The 24937-nt window shown below is 39.4% G+C and overlaps 1 protein-coding gene across 1 annotated transcript; it reads right to left on the bottom strand.

Annotated features, from left to right (window-relative positions):
- Positions 1-6: 6 nt before the first annotated feature.
- Positions 7-20183, bottom strand: antxr2b (ANTXR cell adhesion molecule 2b). Its single transcript, XM_034708980.1, has 17 exons — positions 19871-20183; positions 18560-18631; positions 17393-17464; positions 17205-17286; positions 16966-17070; positions 15213-15281; positions 13272-13352; positions 13108-13168; positions 11318-11413; positions 10436-10505; positions 5921-5999; positions 5599-5694; positions 5346-5399; positions 2544-2639; positions 2196-2369; positions 1950-2030; positions 7-159 (listed from the first exon to the last, which is right to left on the bottom strand). Exons 1-17 carry the CDS (start codon positions 19993-19995, stop codon positions 121-123), a joined length of 1452 nt encoding a protein of 483 aa, XP_034564871.1. The 5' UTR covers positions 19996-20183; the 3' UTR covers positions 7-120.
- Between the last annotated feature and the right edge of the window lie 4754 nt (positions 20184-24937).

The raw sequence follows: 24937 nt of genomic DNA, 5'->3' as shown, positions 1-24937 counted from the left end.
CCAGCATTTAAAGAAACACATTTATTTACAATACAAAGGAAATCAGAACAATCATTCAGTTATGTTTGGCCAAACAGTGGAATAAGGTGGAAATGTTCATCCTTCATCCAATGTTGAACTTCAGTGACTTTGAACTCTGGTGAAGTTAATGCAGCGGCCCTGAAGGTGAAAAAAGACAGTCATATGAAGTAGTAGGATACCAAACTACTCTAGTGTTTATTACACAGAGATTCACTTTATTTAAACATAAAAAGTAAGGTAAAAATTCGGCTAAATCTAGTGCATTCTGTGCAGTCTTACCTGAAAAAGCAGAAATAATTGGCATGCTGATTTAGAACATAAAAGAGATGGAGCAAAGTTTTCAAAAACCAGCACAAAGTCTCTTCTTTTAATATCACATTAATGCATCAAGACAGTTACTTCCTGTAAAATAACTCCCAAAATGCATCTGCCCGAGAACTTAAAGGCCATGAGGTATTACTTAAACGTACTGCTGTTGTGGACGTTCCAGACTCTAGCTGCTATGGATGTGCCGGACTCATGCTGCTACGTGCACAACAGCTACTACTACTACAACCACTATCCGTCTCATCACTATCATCGCTCTCAGCAGAATTTAAAGGTGACATATCAAGCTCTTTTTCATCAAAATGTATTGGTTCTTAGAGGTCCCCAGAACATGTCTTTAAAGTTTATTGCTCAAAAAAAACACTTTGAAATCAGATTTTGGTCTGCCTGTAAACCCCTCTTTTTCAGCCCTGCTCAGAACAGTCTGTTTTCTGTGTCTGTGCCTTTAAATGAAAATGAGCTCTCTGACCACGCCCCCTCAGGAAGTGGATGTGGCCTCGGCTGTCCAGCACGTTGATCTAATGTTTACATTAGTGATGGCAAGATGAAGCATGAAGGCTTTCCATCCAATTGGTTCACTCACGGGCCGAAGCTTCATGGTGCTCCATTTGCTCTACTGCGCCATCAAGTGGACAATAAATGTAAATCAAGCGCAGTGATTATAATGACACCATCCCTTTGGTGTGTGAAGCTTTGAATTGAATAAGTGAATGATGTTTGTGATGCCAACACATAAATAATGAACTTCTTAATATGTTGTCTGTCTTTATGATACAATGGCCGGGTCAAAAGAGAAAGTGGAAACAAATTAGGGGTAAGGTTTTGACTGTGCGCTGCCCCTTATGTTTCGAATCGCGCACCAAACCCATGAACCGGTTCCTGAATCAGTCAAGTGGTACAGGCGACTCGCGAGGCTTCAAACAGCTACGACATGTAGCTATGTGGCTAGGCTAACTAGTGCTAGCACTTTTCCATGACAAATAAAAATCATCCACTAGATCTTCAAATCTGCAGACGTGGGGAGTAAAACCGACCTTTGTGTTTATTAAGACAGCCTACAACTAGCATGCCTCCCTCCTAAGCTCCTTGTTAGCACACATGTGTGCAGGGAATGAAAAACGGAGGAGGGGTTGAGTTGTATTTTATACAGTCTATGGGCTGAACACTCATTTTCGGGGGGGTTTGTAGACATGCCAGGGAAACATATTTCAGGTAGAGAACCATTAAAAAGTCGATTTTACATGATATGTCACCTTTAAGTTCAAAATGCTGTTTTTCTACCAGAGTGCTTTCATTAACGCCAATAAAACATTTGAGAGCCTGTGTGAGCCTTTCCTTGAAATGTATTCTTGTATTCATAATAAATGAGTTGATGCTGTAAGCTGTCATTTGTCTGTTGGACAGATAATTGGAGGTTTGTGGTTGGGCTGTTATATTATCTTATCAAATCACAGCGGAGCCGAGAGGGTGGATCCACTTTTTGTCAGATTAACTGATGACATTTTGCACAACAACTTTATAAGCGTTAACTCTCAGTGGCTTCAGCTAGTCCACATGGACATTATGATGAGCTCAGTTATTTGACTGCAGATGTTACTGACCTTGTCTTGAGGTGTTGGCCTCATGATTGCTACTCTGTCGTACTGTCTTCTCAGTAATGCCATCAATGCATCGAAACGCCCCTGAGAATCAAGGTAAAGCATGTTAAATAATTTAGAAACACAAGATAAAAAATAGACATAATCAATGATGCACAATATTCACATCATCACCATGCAGCTTCACATACCTAAGAGAATAAAGTGAAAAGTCTAAAAGACTTTTAATAAATGAAGTTATTGTCCTACCTTAATGGGAGTGTACCATTTAGACTGTGGTGGGGGGTTGTAGATCGGAGGAGGTCGAGGTGGGGGTCGTGGTATAATGGGCTCCTCCACATCATCTGGCAAAGTGATCACAGCATTTTTAGCCTTCTCCAACCGGGACCCTTCCTCTGTGGACCCTTTCGGCCCCCAACGCACCTGCAGACCACAGGAACAGATGACAGAATTCAGTGACAATGGGTGGGATCTCCACAGTGACCAATATGTGTGGTTGTCAATCAAATGCGAAAGGTTGGAAAAATGAATGTTAGTTCAAATACTGAAAATAGGACAAGAACAATGAATGTGAATAATTATTCTTCAGGTTCTGACCTCCATGCGTTTGATTCCTCCAGGCCCTCTGCCTCCATAATATGAAGCATCGACTGTAGGCCATCTGTGTTTTGGTGAAAGTTCTTCCTCTGGCTCCTTCAAAATGATAACAACAGTAAAATTACATCATTTAATAATTGAAATGGTGACCAATATCTAAACTGTTTATTTGGTACTTTTCAAATCAAACACCAAACAGCCACCACATGGTTTTAAGCTAAAGCCAATGCCAGTGTGATATTGTTATGCTAACAGCTAACAGCTACCTGAAAACAACCTCAGTCAGTAAAGAAATCTATTCAAAAACCACACAAGTAGTATATAAGTAATATACACTGCTCAAAAAAATAAAGGGAACACTTAAAAATCACAATGTAACTCCAAATCAATCACACTTCTGGGATGAAACCTGTCCAGTTAGGAAGCAACACTGATTGTGAATCAATTTCACCTGCTGTTGTGCAAATGGAACAGACAACAGGTGGAAATGAGAGGCAATTGGCAAGACAACCCCTATAAAGGAATGGTTCTGCAGGTGGAGGCCACAGACCATTTCCCTGTCCTCATCCTTTCTGCCTGATTTTTGGTCACTTTTGCATTTTACCAGTGCCCTCACCACTAGAGGTAGCATGCGGCAGTGTCTGCAACCCACAGAAGTTGCTCAAGTAGTGCAGCTCATCCAGGGTGGCACATCAATGCACACTGTGGCAAGAAGGTTTGCTGTCTCCCAGCACAGTGTCAAGAGCATGGAGGAGATACCAGGAGACAGGACAGTACACCAGGAGACATGGAGGGAGCCGTAGGAGGACAACAACCCAGCAGCAGGACCGTTTGTGCAAGGAGGAACAGGAGGAGCACTGCCAGAACCCTACAAAATGACCTCCAGCAGGCCACTAATGTGCATGTTTCTGCTCAAACTGTGAGAAACAGACTTCATGAGGGTGGTATGAGGGCCAGACGTCCACAAGTGGGGCCTGTACTCACAGCCCGATGAGAGGCATGAGAGGATGAGAGCAGGTTCACACTGAGCACATGTGACAGACGTGACAGGGTCTGGAGACGCCGTGGAGAACATTCTGCTGCCTGCAACATCCTCCAGCATGACCGGTTTGGCGGTGGGGTCAGTGATGGTCTGGGGAGGCATATCCTTGGATGGCCGCACAGACCTCCATGTGCTAGCCAGAGGTACCCTGACTGCCATTAAGTACCAGGATGAGATCCTCCGACCCATTATAAGACCATATGCTGGTGCAGTAGGTCCTGGGTTCCTTCTGATGCATAACATTGCCCAACCTCATGAGGCTGGAGTGTGTCAGCAGTTCCTCCATGATGAAGGCATTGATGTTATGGACTGGCCTGCCCGTTCCCCAGACCTGAATCCAATAGAGCACCTCTGGACATCATGTCTCGTTCCATCCACAGATGCCATGTCGCACCACAGACTGTCCAGGGGTTGATTGATGCCCTGATCCAGGTCTGGGAGGAGATCCCTCAGGAGAACATCCGTTGTCTCATCAGGAGCATGCCCAGACATCGTCGGGTTTGTATACAGGCACTTGGAGGCCACACACACTACTGAGCCTCATTTTGAATTGTCTTGAGGAATTTCCACAGAAGTTGGATCACCCTGTGATCTGATTTTCCATTTTGATTTTGAGTATGATTCTGAATCCAGACCTCCATGGGTTAATGATTTTGATTTCCATTGATCATTTTTATGTTATTTGGTTCTCAACACATTCCACTTTGTAATGAATAAAGATTTTCAGCTGGAATATTTCATTAATCCAGATCTAGGATGGGCTGTTTAAGTGTTCCCTTTATTTTTTTGAGCAGTGTACTAATGAAAACGATTGTTAACATTTTATATGGAATTGATTCGCCATTTTTGTTGATGTTTTTACAACAATGGAAAATATGACATCCTAAAAGACATCTCACAACCCCCCATTGGTGTCTTGCGACCATAGACTGTATAAATAATGGACGTAGTCTCCGTGACGTCACCCATCTGTTCCTGAGAGCTGTTTTGAAGTCAATCAACGGCGGCAGCCATATTGGAAATGCGGAACTCAACCAGGCAGAGTGTGACGTAAAGAGGCGGAGTTTGAGCCTCCTAGCCAACAGCTATGTGTTCCCGACCGGGAGTCAAGTCAGTCATGTCCTTATTTGGGCAAAAACTCGTAATCTCAATATCTTCTGAACCGTCACGTTAGAAAAAAAATCACCCCCCGTACAGTGTGTGCTGATAGAGAGATTAGCTACGTAGAGCCAAGCCGTTTTTTGAACCAGGCTGTAAACATGTTTATTAATGATGCAAAGATTGTCTCTTTGAATTGGTGTGTATGTGGTTACCAGTGTTTCTGCAGCCAGCCTCAAGCGGATTCTTGATGAACTGCAGTTTTTAACACTTCCACATGAGCTTCATAGTTTAAGACTGGAGGTTGCCGCTTGGTCCCAACCCCCACTTTGGGAACCCCTGCCCTAAAGCATGATCACGTCACTACTTCTATTATTCTATTAAAGAGACATTCATGTTCAGATCAACATACCATCTTTTCTCATACTCAAATTAAATTAAATTGTAAAATTGCATTTGCTTGAATTTTGACCTCACATTTTTAAAGTTCCTATATATTTTGAAAGTAGGTGAAGCTAAGGGATATTTTTATTCCTTCATGAAAAAGTCATGTTAGTCATGCCAAAATGGCCACATGTAGTAAAACCCAAACCTCAGGCTCCAAATGTCCCAGAAACCCACTGCTGAGGCAAGTGTTTCTAAACAGTCTGTGGTCTACTTACAATGACAGGAGGTGGTGGAGGAGGTGGGCGAGAGGGGGGTGGGTCCCTAATGACCTGAATGAAACAATATGAAACAGTAACAAACAGCGGTCACTTAACATTGTCTCAGGACAAATAAATGGAAGTGTAATTACAGGAAGCGTATCTCAACACTTGTGTGTGTGGGCTTCCTCCATGTATAACAATGATACTGAGTCATGTCTCATGCTTTTAGATATTTAAACACATACATATATGTTTAAAACAAACTCACCACCATGCAGCAGAGAGGCCAGAACCACCAGAGCAAAGCCAGAACCAGTAATAGCAAAAGAGCTAACAGCAACCAGAGCACCCAGATCCCATTTGACTGTAAAAAACACACCAATAATGGAGATATAACTTTATATAGTATATTATATTACAAAAGAATGTTTAACACTGAACTACAGGTTTGTCTTGTGTTGTTGTCTTATGTTTTTAATTCAATTATAACAGAAAACAATGATACTGTCATAATAACTGGGAACCTGTAATACTAACATCATATCATGAGTCCACATTTGATCCCTAAGTATTATATGATGTCTACTTACACATGTTGTGGCATAGATAGTGATGGGACTGGAGATGTAGGATTGCCCGTTGTTTAAGCTAACCAGCACTTCAATGGATCTGCAAATTTTTAAACAAAACAACAAAAAATATTATCAGAAGAAGTCTAAGTTTCTTACAGCCACTATATGCAGCGTTGGTTGTTGGACAGGTTAGTGTAGATTTGTTTTTTTGGTCGTGAAATATAAAGTTTGAAATTGAATCTGCTCAAAAAAGGAAAACTGAATGTCATCACCTGGGGAATAACTCAAATTATTCATACTTTTGTTTTTCTGTTTTTCTCTTTCTGAGACAGCAATGAAAATGTGCCCTTTTGTATACTGTTCAACCACAGTTTTTGCCTTTTGAGCTGCACCAAAACCCCTGTTTCCAGCTCATTGTTTTAAGTGTGTCAGCACAACATACTGTATAATTGGTCCATTTGGACTTCAATCATCGTGTTCCTCATCATGAATAAAGTATCGTACTTAAAGGTTGTAACCCCTTTTTGCATGTTTTATAGCAATCCTGACATGACTGTAGTTTTGTCCTTGTGTTTCTTGCCTTGGTTCCTCCCTATGTTTAGTCTGTGTTCTAAGTTATCCCATGTCTTCCTTGTGTTTCTTAGCCTGGTCCTGTTGTGTTTCCTGTTTTATTTTGTAGTTTGTGCTCCCTGTGTTTCCAGTTTAGTTTCACTTCCTGCCCTTGTGTGTTTCCCTCCTTTTTGATTGACCTGATTAGTTTCCCCTGTGTCCTGTGTTCCACATCTGTGTTAATTACTGTGTATGTAGTGTCTCTGTTTCCCCTGTCCTGAGTTGGATCACTGTACTGTAGGTCTTCCTTGTGTTTACTGTGTTTCCTTATCCAAGTGTTTCTTTGTGTTTCCAGTGATTTCTTTTGGATGTAGTTCTTTGACATTTTATTAAGTTTTGTTTCTACTTTTTGTTCTTTAATAATTAAAATCTTAATTTTTTTCTGCACATGGGTCCTCCCTCCGTTTTTCCCAAAGTAACAAATCCAAGTGATTTTAACATCACTTTTGGCTACATGGCAATTGTTTTCCCATGGAAAATGAGGTTAAACAGAGTCCCCAAATAGTTGCTGTAAAGCCAATGGCTCTAATCACACTTTACTAGTTAACCACTGACCTTGATGAAGTCATGGAGGTTCCCTTTTTTAGTTTGGTTGGAGTAAATCTTGGTTGTTCTATACCGTTTGATTTCATCTTTGGTATCTAGTGGTAATGAGAATGTTTTGACCAGTTCACTATTTTGCAATTTAAGTGCATTATGAATAAGTTTCATGATGCGTTAGCTTTGGTGATGTTACTAGTTGTGTTATTTTGAGATGAAGACTGCATTTCCCGTGAGCACCATAATCCACTGTCATAAAGATGTAGCCCGGGCCACTTCACACTTCATACAGGCATATGTTTTATAAGAAAATGAAAAGAATACACATCTTCTTTTAAATACCGCTTTCCATTGATGTACTGCTTTAAAGCTAAAGATTTTTAACTGGTGTAGAAACAGATTCAGATTGATATTGATGCCTCTTTATGATCAACAAAATCAAACCAATTTCTATATTTTACATTTTTATACATGAAACTGCTGGGTGAGGGTAGATGTTAAGACCAGATGATTGACAGCTCGCAGAAGAAACAGCCTTTCTTTACATTTTCAACAGCATACGTTCAACAAATTGACACATTTGACTGTGTAAAGAAAGCAGAATGGTTTAAATTTGTTTTAAAAAAATACTACACCGGCTTGTACAGGATAAGATCCCACATAAGATGTATATCTCTTCCCCCAGGTTCACCAAAATCAACCCAAAGTAAGTTCCTCATAGCAGCTTTAATGTTACCCGTCAGAGCCCTGGTATCATGATGTCAGTCTATCAGCCACATGTACAACACATTGCAAAAAAAAAATATGTAAAAATATAAAAATGTTCTTACTAACTTGCATCTGCAAAACTTAACCAACAGAGTTCCAACCATAGTCCCTGTCAGGTGAGTGAAGAATTTACACTTTAAATTTTACAGTGAAAAATATGACCCCAACACGGGCACTAAAATTCAGCATTAAGAAATAAACAATCTTCTTTCTGATCTCATTTAAGAGATTAAGATAGATAGTCCTTTATTCGTCCCACATATGGGGAAATTTAAAGGTGACATATCATGCAAAATTGACTTTTTAATGGTTCTTTACCTGAAATATGTTTCCCTGGCATGTCTACAAACCCCCCGAGAATGAAAAAAATCCATTCTGCCCCTGTTCTGATTTCTCCACCTTTCTGTAAATGTGTGTGAAACCAGTCGTTTCAGACTTCCGTGTTTTTGTTACGTAACAACAATATCCGGTCTGTAATGGAGTCAGAGCTCGGAGCTTGTTCAGTCCATAGACTGTATAAAATAATACTGAATCCCCCCTCCTCTGTTTTTCATTACCTGCACACATGTGTGCTAACAAGTAGCTTAGGAGGGAGGCATGCTAGTTGTAGGCTGTCTTAATAAACACAAAGGTCGGTTTTACTCCCCACGTCTGCAGATTTGAAGATCTAGTGGATGATTTTTAAGTGCTATCACTAATTAGCATAGCCACATAGCTACATGTTCATAGCTGTAGCTGTAGCTGTGTACCAAGACACACGTCTACATACTGACAAATAAAACAACAAGAAACACTAAATCTGTGACCAATCCTTCAGAAAGGTCCTGCTGTAGAGGTCAGTTTTACTCCCCACGTCTGCAGATTTGAAGATCTAGTGGATGATTTTTATTTATCATCGAAAAGTGCTAGCGCTAGTTAGCATAGCCACATAGCTACATGTTCGTAGCTGTGTACCAAGACACACGTCTACATACTGATAAATAAAACAACAAGAAACACAGAATCTGTGACCAATGGTTCAGAAAGGTCCTGCTACAGGCGCCTCTCCGTCAGGATCAGATTCTGGATCAGATTCAGAGGGTTGAAGTAACGTGATCTCTGAGCAGCCGTGTATATTCAGCCAACATGTAAACATTAGATCAACGTGCTGGACAGCCGAGGCACATCCACTTCCTGAGGGGGCGTGGTCAGAGAGAAAACAGACTGTTCTGAGGAGGACTGAAGAAGAGGGTTTTTCAGGCAGACCAAAATCTGATTTCAAAGTGTTTTTTTGAGCATAAACTTTAAAGACATGTTTTGGGGACCTCTTAGACCAATATATATTGATGAAAAAAGCGTGATATGTCACCTTTAAGACTATGTAGGTCAAGAAAGGGCATCAGTATAAGAGTGAGACTATTTCAAAATCAATTAAAAACTCCTTACTGTGCCTTTAAGAGCTCTGGCATTGCCTTATGTTTATTGGTAACCTTGTCAGTTTCCCATTTTAGCCTTTTAACTTCATTTTGGCAAGCATTGACTCAATACAAAAAAGGGGGGGGGGGGGCATTGGCATCCAAATCCTTATCATTTGTTGACCAGACTTCTTTGTTTGTCATTATAGTTTTCAGTTCAAATGATTGTTTAAACTTTTGAAGTTGGACTTATTGTTGGTTGTTTCAGCTTTGTTCCTGGACACTTATGCCAAACAACTTAAGTATTTCAGAGGAGAGAGGATGCAGCAGAGTGGAAAGATGAAGAGTGAATGAGACGGGGTTGTCTGAAGTGGGTTAAGTTAAATAAGCTTGGCTCGCTCTCTGAATGCCACAGAGATATTCTGGTCAGACTGGCTTCAGTTCATCAACACTTTGAGCTGTTCACAGATGGTTCTACTGTAAACATTGTTCTGGAGTCTCTCTCTGTTACTCACGGCAGATTTCTAGCTCTAATTTTCAACCTGCTCTAGCTGCAGAGGCAAAGAGAACTGTTTGGACTAAGGAAGAAATTTGATGGATGCCAAATTTGGCTGTGACAAGAAAGAAATGTCATTTTAGTATCTGCTTTTAAAAAGTTGACACACCTTATGGTTATCCTGATTTGACATCATAGCTCACCACTGAGACGATGATGCATGTTCTTTAAAAGCTTGGGTTGAGCCGGTGTTGTCAGAAAAATGCCAAAGTTGTGATATGATAAGATTATGTCATGCCAAATAACTTGTGCTTGAGAATTTTTCAGACAACGTCATAAACTTTGGGGATAACGAATCATCATTTTAAGGGCATTACTCCACAATGCACAAACTAGGCAGAGAAAAACTAGGACAAGAAAATGATCACTTGGCAATTCTAGACAGGAGCCTCAGTCACTATTTTCATTGTACAGACACTAGGGTGGTCTCTCAGCAGCAGTCAATGTTGTGGGTAACTTCAATTAAGCGCCATAAAATTGAATTAAAATCGAGTTGGAGGTTTGGACTTAAGCCAGTGACCTTGTCATGCTCATTTTTGCTCTTGCTGCTTGTTTAAAGTTCAACTCAGGGTAACAAACACTGTGTGCGTGTGTGTGTGTGTGTGTGTGCGTGTGTGTGCGTGTGCGTGTGTGTGTGTTTCAGTATTTGTGTGTGCTGTGACTTACTGTCCGACCTCATGCAGAACAGGGGCTGAACACAGCAGATAGCCGTCTTTAGCTACCGTCGGCTTCTGGTCTGAAGAGAAACAGACAAACTCACTCTTATAGACTATTTGCTTCTGGATAAAGAATTTTACTTGAAAAAGCAATACAATCATTATGAATAAAGAAAAAAGTTGGGAATAATCCAATAAAATATTGAAATGTGCAAACTGCATAATCTAGGGATAGTTAACTGAAAAAATAATAACATAACATTGAGTACTTAGAAAAGCACTATATAAATTCTATGAATTATTATTATTAATTATAAACTTGTTTTAAAATTCTCAATGCTGTACTAAGTTCAACAAGTCTGTATATATACATATAATACACTGTATTGGATAAGTCAAATTAAATTAGAAGCAAAAGCAAAGAATGAAGAAATGCAGCAGACAACATGAAAACAAGCTGGCTTGAAAAAGGAAAAGGAAGGTAAAATATCTCTTCATGTCCTCTCAGCGACACTGATACTCCCTACTCCATTGATCTGTTAATAGTCTAATGGGACCGAAAACATCCCTCCCCTCTGCACCCTCTCATAATGTCTCCTCTGTTCTCTGGCTGAAGTCAATAAAAAGCAGCTACTGTTTGTCTCTGGATGTCATGACTCTGACTTTCCGCTGCATCAAAGCGATCTGCTCATGGTATCACATTTCACTTCACAGATGATGTTATCCTACTGTAATGTTGCAGTAGGTACTAGCGTCACTGCTAGGCAAACATGTCACACAGATTCATCACAAGCATTAGCATTACTAAAAGCCAGATGAAGACTATATGAACTGAAACCTTAAGTACAACAGTGTTAGTCATGAGTGTGTTGAGCCTGTGTTATTTACTGACCATAAGTTTGCTGATTGACAGTCAGGGAGCAGAGGATGTTGTCCGTCCTTTTGGATCCGCTGAAGCCGCTGCCCCTCAGCACCACATTAAAAGACTCTGTGAAACATGAGGGACACAACTCATAAAACTGTGACCCATACTAAAACCACACATACAACTGATTCCACAGTCATTAATCCCAATGCATCTGACAACTCTGTCTCAACAGATGGTTGTCTAACATGAGTCTGGTTCTGCTCGAGGTTTCTGCCTGTTAAAGGAAGTTTGTCCTTGCTGCTGTAACTAGCTAAATACTGTGAGGTGCAATGCTCATGGTGGAATAAGATGAGTCACAAACATTTCATGTTGATTTTTTTGCACATGAAAAAGTCCAAAACCCCCAACATTTAATCAATACTCGTTGAAATGACTCAAATCGACATACTACAGAAGTTGGAGCCAGCTCAATTTTTTAATTAAACCTTTCAAGTTTAGTATGGGTGTGAATAAAAATTACACTGTTTCTTCTCTACCCCTCTTTCCAATCCCAACTCGGTCGATGTAGATGGCTGTCTAACATGATTCTGGTTCTGCTCAAGGTTTCTGCCTGTTAAATATAGACTGAGTCCTGTCAGTAAGAGGAGCCTGGATCTTATCCTGTCTTGGTGTTGGGTCTCTGTTCATAATTTGACATAGAGTGGTCTAGACCTGCTCTGTTTGTAAAAGAGTCTTGAGATAACGTTTGATGTTATTTGGTGCTAAACGAATAAAGATTGACTGATTGACTGACACAAATGTATTGATGCTAGCTGCTGTGTAGAGCCTAAAGCTCGATGTTAAAATCAGTAACATGAATGATCAGTGACAGTAATATGGTAACATATAGCCCATAGACTGTAAATAAAAATGGACAGCGTTGCTCCGCCTCTTCCCGTTGTACGGTTCTGAAGCCAAAAAATCCTGCTCCTGGGCGCCGCCATTGTGCAGCCAGAGCCTGTGAAGCCACTGTAATAAGCTCCGCCCTACAACGTAGCGTCACAAGACGCTGTGTGTCCTTTGAAGTTTCCCTCTACGGCGGCTGTGAGTCAAAGCAAACCAGGAAGTAAAACCCCGTTTTTTAAACTCTAATAACTAACGAAAAAAGAAACTTTTCAGAAAAAAGAGGCCTTGAACACAAAACAGTAAAATAATAACTACATATCACCACAGCATACGGATGTGAGAAACATTCGTACCATGTGTATTTATTTTTTAAAGTTTGACTGCTCCCCCATTTAAATGAATGGGGGAGACGGATTTTTTGACCTATACTGCAGCCAGCCACCAGGGGGCAGACACAAGGCAGAAAGCTTCACAACCAGGGCCGTATCCTGCAGGCTTGGTGTAGCCTAGCAGGTGCAATGTTGGCTACATTCAACATTTAGCATGCTAGCATTTACTAATAAACAAGCACATTTAAGAAAATTGGATGGTAGCCACAGTTAAACAGTTAAAAAAATTAATTCAACTCATCCTAAGGGAGACATAAGAGTTGAATGTCAACAATGAACAATGACAATGGATGTAAATTGAACAGTAGCACTAAGATCAGGGGATAACCAAAACTACTAGGCTTCAACTCCTGAGCACCATGAATCTGAACAAAATGTAACGGCAACTCAACCAGGCTTTGTGGAGGTATTTCAAGTGGTAGACTGACCAACTTTTTCTCTAGACACATCAGGATTGTGTTAAAATACATTTAACAAAACTGATCATGTCATATTTTTTCACATACATAAATACTGGAGCTAAATGCTTCACTAACTTACCATTCACACAGACACTTGATGGCTCTATTGTAAATACATCTCTACATGATTGCTTCAGGACCTGTGTGTAGACACAAACAAAGAGAACATTTGAAGTTGTAAGCCTGTAATCACACTGTTTGCAAATGAATATTTCAGAGTATTGCTATAGGGTGTGACCTCACAGAGTTGACGATGTCTTTGAGGGCATGGAATCCAGACAGCACCGGGAAGACTTGCTCTGTGCCATCTGCTATTTCGGCCAGCTGGGACAGAGAAAAAGCTTTAAACCCACTTTGTTTAAAGAACTTATAATACGTGACAACACATTTCAGCATTCATTTATTGCTGGGAGGTCTTTCCCTTGTTTCGCTTCAGTGCTTAAGCAGTGTTTAGGGAGGAAAGTAAGCTTCCAGGAGATGAAAGCTCTGGCCAGATGGCTTAAGCTTTCATCTCCTGCTTTAATGATAGCAGAGCAGGAAGTTTGTCTGGCATTATCTAATTAGACGCTGATGTGATTATTTCCTCCTCAGGCCGCAGTGCTCGCAGGGTCAGTAACCAGGGAGAGGAACACTTGCACTCATTGCCTACTGATGACCGTCCGAAGAATCATTCAAGTATTATTCAGTTTTTAAGTCATTTAGATCGGCTCATTACCACTTATTACACAGATTGATGCTATCTCACTAATATAATATGTATCCACAAACAAACAACACAGGCATATGATTGATTCAGGGCGGATGTTGTGAAACATTGACACTACACTGCGTGCACAATTAGGCACGTGAGTATTTTTGTGAATATGTTAAAAACTATGTTAACAGTCGTTTTCAAATTTTTCAAGAAGTCAGATAGTGAACATATTTCTTCAACTGTGTGGTTAAAATGATGCTTTTCAAATTACGTTGGTTGTATTTTTAAATAAATGCAGAATCTGCAGAAATGAGCGTGCCAAATTATTATGCAAGTTGGTGATAAGAGCATATAACTTGTGAAAATAAAGAACTAGGCACCATTTAAAACGTTCTGTTGATTGAAAATAATAATATTTACTACAACTGTTTTCAAACTTCAACAAAAACAACAGTTTACTTTACATTTGTTACAAAATAAAACTGTTAATGTCTTTGAAACATTTCAAATCTAAAGTGTTTCTCTAATGTCCAATATAACCTCCTTTTCTTTCAGTGAGGGTCAGAGGTCACTGTAAACTGATTTAGTTTCTGATGACTTCTCTGCTGACTCTGTGAGCTGTACCTTGTATGTCTTTCCAAAGATGCTCATAATTTGATTTAAATTTACAACAAACATCTTTAAGCCCACCCACTTACTTACTCTGGGAATTAATTGGCTGTTCAATGCAGCCATCCTTTGCTGTTTAATGTGCCCCCTCCCTTTCCAGTGGTTGGAGGGGTGTAACTACAGGTTTAAATTTATCACATTTTTATAAAAAGTTTGTTATACTTATTTTGAGAAAAATTTGATCTCTTCAAATAAAATATTGTAGTATATGTCTCTTTAGGTGATTTTACATGCAAAAATACTTTTATTAGGGTAACTAAGCTGCTGATTAGTCTAATATCACAGTATTGCTAAAAACACTTGAGTTTTATTGGATCATGCCTTTTTGACTCCTTTTCAACACACAGCAAAAGCATTTTGGTTTGTTCAACTTCACCCTGAAAAATAACTTAGGATACATAATTTCATACTGAGTCCTTTGTTTTAAATACAAAACTTGAAACCTCAACAGCAAAAAAACTCTACATCTCTCCTTGGGGATGAGAACTCAAAACAAAATTAATTCTGTGTTTTTAACACAATCAAAGAAAACATTAAACCACAAGCTACAAGTCCCTGCCAGCTGCTTGTTTTTCTGTCCACAGAGGATTCCAGTCAAGGCCAAAAAGACAAAGCAATGTTGTTGAGGTGTGTTAATAAATGTGTGCCAAAAACAAGCTTATAAAAGTTCTTGCTACAACCTGACACACTGACAAACACAGAAAGACAAATAAAACCCCACTGTATAAACAACGGACAGTATCAGTTACAAAGAAGAGTGTTCTTTCTCACGGGGGATCATGGAAGTAAAGCGATAAGAAAAACATATTCAGCCCTCCTACCTGTTTGTGGTCAAAGTCCATGACCCCAACGCAGTACACTCTGGCTCCAAAGCCTCTGGCTATGTCAGCCTGAGAAAAACAACACAAATTAAGAATCCTGTTCTGATCTCCCCGACAAACAATAAGAGTATCATGAGGGTGTTAGATATTGGAAATTGTCACATCATTGGTTTATGTTACAGAACAATGTAAAATCTTAAAGCCTGCCCTCTTCAAAAAATACAATGACTAATTAAATAATTATATGTACTTTTTCTTTTAAACAGAAGCCAGATCAACAACATGATATATGCAAAAAATACACATAAACACTTTTAATCTGTCAATATTACTTAAAAAAAGCGTGCAAAAAAATAACACAATCAATTTATTTTCTTCGCAAAAAAGCTTAGAACATCTCATCATTTTAGAACGTATACTTCATACTTAAAGAGGACATATCACGCTTTTTTCATCAATATATATTGGTCTAAGAGGTCCCCAAAACATGTCTTTAAAGTTTATTGCTCAAAGAAACACTTTGAAATCAGATTTTGGCATGCCTGAAAAACCCTCTTCTTCAGTCCTCCTCAGAACACTCTGTTTTCTCTCTGACCACACCCCCTCAGGAAGTGGGTGTGGCCTCCGCTCTCCAGCATGTTGATCTAATGTTTACATGTTGGCTGAATATACACGGCTGCTCAGAGATCACGTTACTTCAACCCTCTGAATCTGATCCAGAATCTGATCCTGACAGAGAGGCGCCTGCAGCAGGACCTTTCTGAAGGATTGGTCATAGATTTAGTGTTTCTTATTGTTTTATTTATCAGTATGTCGACGTGTGTCTTGGTACACAGCTACGAACATGTAGCTACGTGGCTATGCTAATTAGCTCTAGCACTTTTCCATGATAAATAAAAATCATCCACTAGATCTTCAAATCTGCAGACGTGGGGAGTAAAACTGACCTCTGCCAGAAAGGCAGCAGGACCTTTCTGAACCATTGGTCACAGATTTAGTGTTTCTTGTTTTATTTGTCAGTATGTAGACGTGTGTCTTGGTACACAGCTACGACATGTAGCTATGTGGCTATGCTAACTAGCGCTAGCACATATCCATGAAAAATAGAAATCATCCACTAGATCTTCAAATCTGCAGACGTGGGGAGTAAAACCGACCTTTGTGTTTATTAAGCCAGCCTACAACTAGCATGCCTCCCTCCTAAGCTCCTTGTTAGCACACATGTGTGCAGGGAATGAAAAACAGAGGAGGGGTTGAGTTGGTTTTTTTTCAGTCTATGGGCTGAACAAGCTCCAAGCCCTGACTTCTGTGACAGACCGGATATTGTTGTGACGTATGAAAAACACTGAAAACTGAAACAGCTGGTTTCACACACATTTACAGAAAGGTGGAGAAATCAGAACAGGGGCAGAATGGATTCTTTTCATTCTCGGGGGGGTTAGTAGACATGCCAGGGAAACATATTTCAGGTAGAGAACCATTAAAAAGTCGATTATGCATGATATGTCACCTTTAATAAAAACCATTGGCTGTTTGGAAAGAGTCTTAAAAAGTAAAAACTCCTGGTGCTTAATGTAAATTGTCTGATCTAAAGAGATGTGCTAATCATTGTGATCTTTAACATTATTTTGACACAGACAGCATCATACTAATCACCACACCACCATTTCAGAGTATCTCAGAGAACTCTGACTACTATTACAACTATTTATTCCTATCCTGTGTGTGAGTGTTGTCAGGGGATTTTTGATACCTCTTTTACACTCAGTTCAAAGGGGAAGACCTCCAGCTTGCCATCAGTCAGAACAATAATGATGCTAGATGATGGTGACGTTTGTGCCTTCATCTGCTCAGAGACCTGATGAATGAAAGTTCAGTGATAGGAAACCCCAACACAGCCAACACAATTTTTTCCTGTTTGTTTGTTTAAGGTTGTGTTTTAGAGTCAGAAAATCACAATATTTGCTGATGCCTCTAAATGGGTGTACTCACTGCTTTCATGCCTTCATGCATGTATGTTTCACCTGCAGGTTTGATTTGGCTCAGCCTCTTCAAGCCCTCATCTATCTTAGTCCTATGCAGCCAGATCCCAAAATACAGACAATGCAGCGTTACTCAAGATTAAAAATAAATCAATACAAAATGACTGGGAGTTATAGAAGATAGTGGAAGGACTGTACCTGTCTCCAGTTAGTGGCAGTATTACAACAGCTTTGGCTGAAAAGACAATGTAGGATACCCTCATCCTGGGGCTGAAATACACACAAAGAGACCATAAACCCACTGATAAACAAGCAATGAAAAAAATAATTGTGTTTGTGCATCTTCTGTATCTTACATATTGTAAGATCATACATGATCTACTGTGTAATGTATGGAATATAAATATTTCATTACATTTTATTACATGGCTATAGTACTTTAACAGTTGAGGGTGGTGTGTTTACAACACAAGGCATATAAATAGAATAGATCACAGTGATCCAAAATCATTTTCTGATATGATATATTATATATTCAAATGCAACACTGCAAGAGAACATGTCATAACAATTTTTGTTTTATCATGATTCACATTTAATGTGATACACTGAATTGAAATTTCACCTAAGGCCAAAATATGGAAATTTCACTAATATTTCATAGCTAACATTTTAAAATCCTCCAATGAATTTTTCAATTCATAAAAGAAGGGATAAAGTCATTCAATGTTTTCTTTTACTGAGTCTAAGATAGCAGACAGCATAGAGCTGTGTTTCACTTTGCTAACTTTCTAATTTGAACTCTCTGGGGAACCGGACCCCTAACTCTACTGTTTCTCTTCCGCTCTATCCTTCAGGCTCTGAAGGAGTGCAGGACTGTCTGTTGTGGTCAGCACCACCTTCAACATCTGGTGGGATATTTTTCTCTCATATTTAGTAACCCCTTATTAAACCTAAAGATATCACACACACACACATCCTCTGCACCCTTACCCAGAGGGGGTTTGGAACAGTTGGTGGCCTTGTATGATGTCTTCAGCCCAAAATAGACATGGCCTACTTTTCTACTCACTACTGTTTGTACTATAATTTTAAGACCTATAACTACTCCTCAGTCTTTAAATAGTCAATGTTCATTAGTTTACTTTCTGCTGTATGACTTTATTTCAGGCTTTATGTGGCTGGTGGTCTGTGAAGCACTTTTTTACTTGGTTTTTGAGCTGTGTCATATAAAGTTTGATTTCATTCATATTTGCTAATGCAACATGATATAGACAGGAGGAGTCAAATGAGAGAGGAACAGAAAAGCGAAGAGGGGAATAACCATCCTTGAATTGGAATGTGCATTGCAGCCATTTAACTTACCTGACAAACCTGTAGGTGAGTTGCTCCACGAATCCATATATCTCATCCCAGTGTCCCCACACACTGCCTGACCTGCAGACACAGGCAGCAGAGCACTGAATAAAACTCAACAACACAATACAAGAAATATTAAAGACAGCCAAACGTAACAACAAAACAAAGCATCCATAGCCTTTAGGACAGAGCAGGTATAAAGCATCTGGGGAATGTCCATGATCCATTAAAGTAACCCACAGGTTATTTAAATAGAAAAGCTTTTTATGCTACATTAATAAGGTATTAGTTAGAGCTGGGCGAAATTGAAAAAGATGTTATCACAATAACATTTTTCATATCAGTCAATATCGATAATTATCACGATAAATATCAAATCATTATTTCATTTAAATTTGAAGGCAGATTTTTGCCACTGATTGAAAGCTGAAGACAGTGTGTTAGCTTGTATCTGGATTAGTTCCCTGATAAGTCTTTAGTGTAAGATGAGATTTTTGTAAAGTTTTAGTTTGTAGATTCTTATTTTTCTCAGGTTGAGATAATTTGCATAATTTGATTTTAAATTTACAACAAACCTCTTTAAGCCCACCTACCTCTTAATCTTCGACACGATTGGCTGTTCAATGCCGTAGTCTCATTCTGTTTAATGTTGGGCGGCAACTAGGGTTTAAATATATTAAATTTATATCAAACATTTGTAATATTTATATTGAGAGAAATTATATCACGACAATTATCGTTATGGATTTATCGCCCAGCTCTAGTATTAGTGCTGCTTTAAATGCTTCAACTTGAGTTGTAATGAAGGCTAATGAATTGCAAGCAAAATGTTTGAAAGATGTTTTTAAATATATAAAGATTTATTTACCAGTCTCATACTTTTAGGAGTTTTTCCCCCATAAAACTTTCATGCAGCTCTATTTCTGTTTATATGGTAATATCAACCCAATTAGAAACCATTAATACACAATAATAGTAACACAATAATAGTAACACATTGCATTGAGTTAAAAGAGAACATACCATTAATTATGTTGTTGTTAGAAAATATGTACTTTGCTCATTTTTATTTGTTAAGGACAAATATTTGAACTATATCCAAGTCTACATCCCAATCACTAATGTTCAGAACAAGAAAGATCAAAATAAACCTTTTGAACCTGCAGTGAAACAGCAGGGGAACAGAAACTAAACACTGCCATACATGGACAGGACCGCTCTAACACTCTCTGCTTACTGAATATGAGATTAATATATCAGTCTGCCCCTGTACCCTCAGTGTTAACACTAGTGTGTAGAATGCATGGATCCACTCACCTGTCCAAAACAAAATAAATATCAAACGCTCCATCACAGGAAGCGTCGTCGCCGTCATGCAGAGATGAATTCACACCAACTATTAGAAAGAGTAGAAATTTGCAACATATCCATATCGGATCCATAATCCATGAAATAGCCTACATATCATCTGTACATGTGTTTAGAAGCAACAGGATGAGTCCTTTGTTGTGTTCAGTTCATCAGCCCGGAGAATCACATGTTGGATCAGTGCTGAGAGGAGGAACAGCTCATGTTGACTCTTATAGCATGCTGATAATGGAATAAACGGGGTAGGGCACACAGCTGCTGCACACCACTGTAGAAATAAAAGCAGACCACAACTTCCCTCAGGGATTTTCAAATTAAACTACAGATATAAACATAACAAAGTAATACTTTTACTGTACTTATTAAAATGCTGCAGAAAAATTGGCATTGTTTGTGTGGATACAAAAACACATTGAGATATATTTGAGAGCAAAACAAGTACAAAAAGTGAATCAAAATAAAGTGATATGACTTCTAAAAATGTGAAAAACGTTTTTTCTGTCATGTTTTATTTTCACAATACAGCATGTTAATAAAAAATGCAACTTTTACGAGTTCTATTGAAACTTTCTTGGTCCTCAACTTACTTTATCGGGCTTTTATTTTGAAGGTCAGAACACCTATCTTCCTTTGTTGCAGTCACTCTTTTGGATTTAGTAACTAGCTGGCATAAAGGCTGCTTGAGAAATGTTGAGCATCTAACACTTAATTCCCCTTCATTCTGGTGAATATCTCTGTGACTATATGTGGAGGAAATTCAATCATGTAAAAGGAAAACACAAAATTAGTGATACATAATAAATACACAAAACAACAAAGCAAAATAAAGTAATTTAACTCCCTGCATGAAATTTATATTCCAGGAAGATAGGATCTGTTATTTCTCACAAGTTCATTTTAAAACTGAGTTGTTCAATCTGAACCAAATAGGAAAATGAACAAATAAAACACTCAAATGAAAAATACCTTCTTGGGTGTTAAACTTAACTCACACACTTTGCATGACAAGCAAACATGTAAAATAAGGGTATGTTACTAATATGGCACTTTATCAAATTTTATTCTAAGGGCATCAAGACATCACTTTTTACATTTTATCCACTGGAAGGGCTGCTTAGCCATCATGAACAATCCACTTAAAGAGCACCAGACAAGACATTTGATGTTTTATCACATACAGGGGAATCCAAGAGGGCACTTCAGCTGGTTTATTTTTGGACCTGAAGGCACCAGGGGTGGCAGTCGTCACCTCTGAGAACACCACTGCAGATGGAGTTAAATAAAACAAAACCCAATGAATTACTAACTGGTGATCTGTATGGATAATCTGACCTGTTTTTATTATTATATCATTTTTTATTTTTTTTTACAGAAGTTCAGGGGACATTTGGCTCATAGCTACACTCTATTTTTTGGGGGTTGCAAGATATGATTAAAAAGCTTGCACAATGTGAGTGAATAATCCAGAAGTGGCTTATTCTGATAGCCTACAATCCTGACAAATACTCTCCCAATAACAAAGTGGATGTCAGATGTCTTTCTGTCTTTTTTAAACAAACATGTGCATCATGTTCCCGTAAATCCTTTGCAGATGTAATGTAGAAATTAATCAACAAACACAACGCCCTTGATTTGCTTTGCATGAATTTGATCCAAAACATGACTCCCAAAAAACTGAGATTTAACCTGCTGCTCTGTCTCCAGAGAGAAGAATGAGCTTGTTTTTTTCAGCAGTGTGATTGCACAACCTTTTGGTATTCCCTAACAGAACATGGCCATGATATAAAATGTTATATGCTAATCATAAATCAAATATTCGAGGAGTTCTTATGTGGTGACGCGCTGCAATTATAGTGTACATATCGTTGTGTTAACAGGGCTGTGGCTTCTTAGTAAGTTTCATTTCAGCTTTTAAGGATGAAGTCATGACAGTAAACAAACCAAATAATTGCATACCAAAGTCCCTGTGTAAGAAATAGTTTAACCAAAGACCTTATTCTAATTAAATAGCAATCCAAAATCAAGTGAAATGACTGAGTGGAGAGACCACCTTCTCATTACGCCTAGTTTTATGAGCCTCACTTTCAGACTATGTGCAAATGACACACTTTTTAAAAAACAAGCAGATTAAGACCATTGACTATGATCATGTCACTTAATGTGGAATGAAATAGTCTTTCCAATCATAGGGCTTGTTGATTTGTAAATAAAACATTTTTTAAAAGAAGAAGAAGAAGCTGCTTTTTGAAGGCTTGATACCTTGATGTGGGTGATACATGAATACCAAATATAGACTGGCCTGGACTTTATTCAGACAACAGGCACTGATGGCAGAAAGGATGGACCATCAGATGCTTGACTCATAAGTAGGCCTTTAACACAATAGAGCCTTTGTTTGGTAGATCACTGCTTGTGGATTCTTAAGCGTTTGTGACCACAGTCAGTCCCTCTTTCGGATTAGATGAAATCGTTTTTTGGTGTGGCAACAAGTCTTGGATGTTAAATTAAAAAGCTCTTTTGCAGTCAGTTAACAATCTGTATTGAAATATTCTTCAGCCAAAGGGAAGGGTGTGATTTTGATTCCAGCTTTGGTGGATGTATCTTCTGGGAACTGCTCAAACCACAGTGAAGATGCTTTAGATCATAAGGAGAAACTACTTGAATTAAGGGTGTTAAAGATGTTTTACAAAAGATTTAGAGTATTTTTTTTCTCACTTGAACAGATGGGGACACTCCTCCAATAGGTAAACATCCAACAGGAATGTGTGGATTTTGTAAAGATGAAGAAACAGTGGAACACATCATTTACTGTCAAAGTTATGATACAGAAAGAAGATACATTCTAATGAGACTGAGAGAAAGCAAGATACAACTGGATATGTGATATTTTACAAAGAAATTCAATGGATGGCTGCTATAGATTTTTGTTTAGCTATTTGAATCGAACAAATTTGATAAAGATGATTTAGTTTTAATATTATACTTGAATTTTGTATTTTTTTTATCGGATTTAAAGCTGCTGTTGGTAGGAATGGTGTAAAAATCTGTCCTTTTTTCTGCTGGGTACTCATCTGTAAGTGAAGTAATTTGAGATTATGGTGAAATCTCTGTGTTTTCCAATGCCTTTGTATCAATCAATGTTATTATTCGCATCAGATACAAAACTCTAATCATGACTTACAAAGCAGTAACCAAAACCGCTCCAGTTTACCTGGAACCCCTCATCCAGGTCTACTGCCCTCCTCGCCCGCTACGCTCAGCCTCTGAAAAGCGCCTAGTGCTTCCAGCACACAAGGCCTCAAAATCAAAATCACTAGCTGGACTCTTCTCTTCTGTTGTCCCTAAATGGTGGAATGAATTGGCCAACTCCATTCGATCTGCAGAGTCCCTCTCTACTTTCAAAAGACAGCTAAAGACCCAGCTCTTTAGGAAGCACTATGCACTTAGCTAGACTGTTCTCCACTGTTGTCCCCAGTGGCAGATCATGTCTTCCAGCTACAGTTGACTCACACTGTCCTGCTCTACTCTGGGACTCTGTGTTCAGGTCTGGAGTGACCCAGCTCTTGGTACTTTGGTCATTATTGTGGTGATGTTAATTGTTGATGATGATAATGGAAGGTCTTAAATTGGTTGGTTGCTTCATTGTAGATGTTCCTTAAAAAATCCTTATTTCCTTTTGTGCATTGCCTTTACACTGCTTGGCAGTACCTGCACCCAAATTGACTTGAAGCACTTTGTTAAGGCTGATTTATACTTCTGTGTCTCCCCTACGCAGCAGGGGCTGACACGGACATGAGCCCCACATACTTGTGCGTCGGTGTGTCCGTGTCGCGCAGCAATTCTCCGCCGAAACGCCTGAGGGCAGTGTGGTCTCTCTGATAGCCGGTCGCCTGCTTCCGGTCCTGCTACGATCTCTGTTTACTTTTCCACAGAGTTTCAGAGCGTGTTCTGTTAATCTACAGCTGATACATGTTGCTGTTTATCATACAGACATGATTACATGAAGAATAGAGAGGAGGAGATGAAATACACGGACGATGTGCGGCCGATGTCCGGGATCCCGGAAGTGCTGTAAATGCGGGAGAGACAAAGCCGACCAATCACAGGGCTTGCGGTCCGCGTCGGCTCTACGGGGAGTTACATTTTGGAGGAGGTGCACATCAGCTACGTGCGTAGGCCTCGGCGTAGGTATGGGAGCTACGCGGCGTAGGGTACGCCGTTGATTCAACGCAGAAGTATAAATCAGCCTTTACTCGTACTGATCTTGTTTCCTCTTGTCTAGATCTTGGCTTGTGTTGTTCTTGTTCTCGTATGTACGTCGCTTTGGATAAATGCGTCTGCTAAATGACATTGTAACATTGCAACATTATTCCCCTCATTCCCGTTATCAAGGACCAATTAGAGCTACTCTCCGACCCTCTGTCCTGATTGGTCGAGTGGTGGCCCCACTACGTCGCCTTGATTGGCTGGGAAGCCGGCACTACTTCCTCATAGAACGTGCACAACGATCTTTTGTGGGTGGGGTTACAGGAGCAGAGAGGAGAGGGGTAGCGTTGATACCAAGCGGCAACCTCCGGTCTAAAAATACGAGTCAATGCGGAAGTGTTAAAAGCTGCAGTTCATCGAGGATCCGCTTGAGGCTGGCTCCGGAAGTACCGGAAGTCACATACACATGAATGGGGAAAAGACGATCTTTACAGCATTAATAAACATGTTTACAGTCTGGTACAAAAGATGAGTGTAGTCTGGATAGCTCATTTCTCGATGTGCTCTCACTGTGAGGGGGTGAATTTTTTTCTAATTCGGCAATTTCGAAGATATTGAGATTACCAGTCTTCCAATGAGAGGCACAGCTGCCTGTGGGAACACTGCAGCTGTTGGCTAGAAGGCTCAAAGCCCGCCTCTTTACGTCACACTGGCTCGACAGAAGCAATATGGCTGCTGCAGCCGATTGGTCTCAAAACAGCTCTTCAGAAACAGATGGGTGACGTCACGGATACTACGTCCATATTTTTT

Source organism: Notolabrus celidotus, chromosome 19 (assembly GCF_009762535.1).
Source record: "Notolabrus celidotus isolate fNotCel1 chromosome 19, fNotCel1.pri, whole genome shotgun sequence".
Lineage (NCBI taxonomy): Eukaryota > Metazoa > Chordata > Actinopteri > Labriformes > Labridae > Notolabrus > Notolabrus celidotus.
Note: the sequence above shows the minus strand (reverse complement) of the source record. Positions and strands in the feature narration are given on the sequence as shown.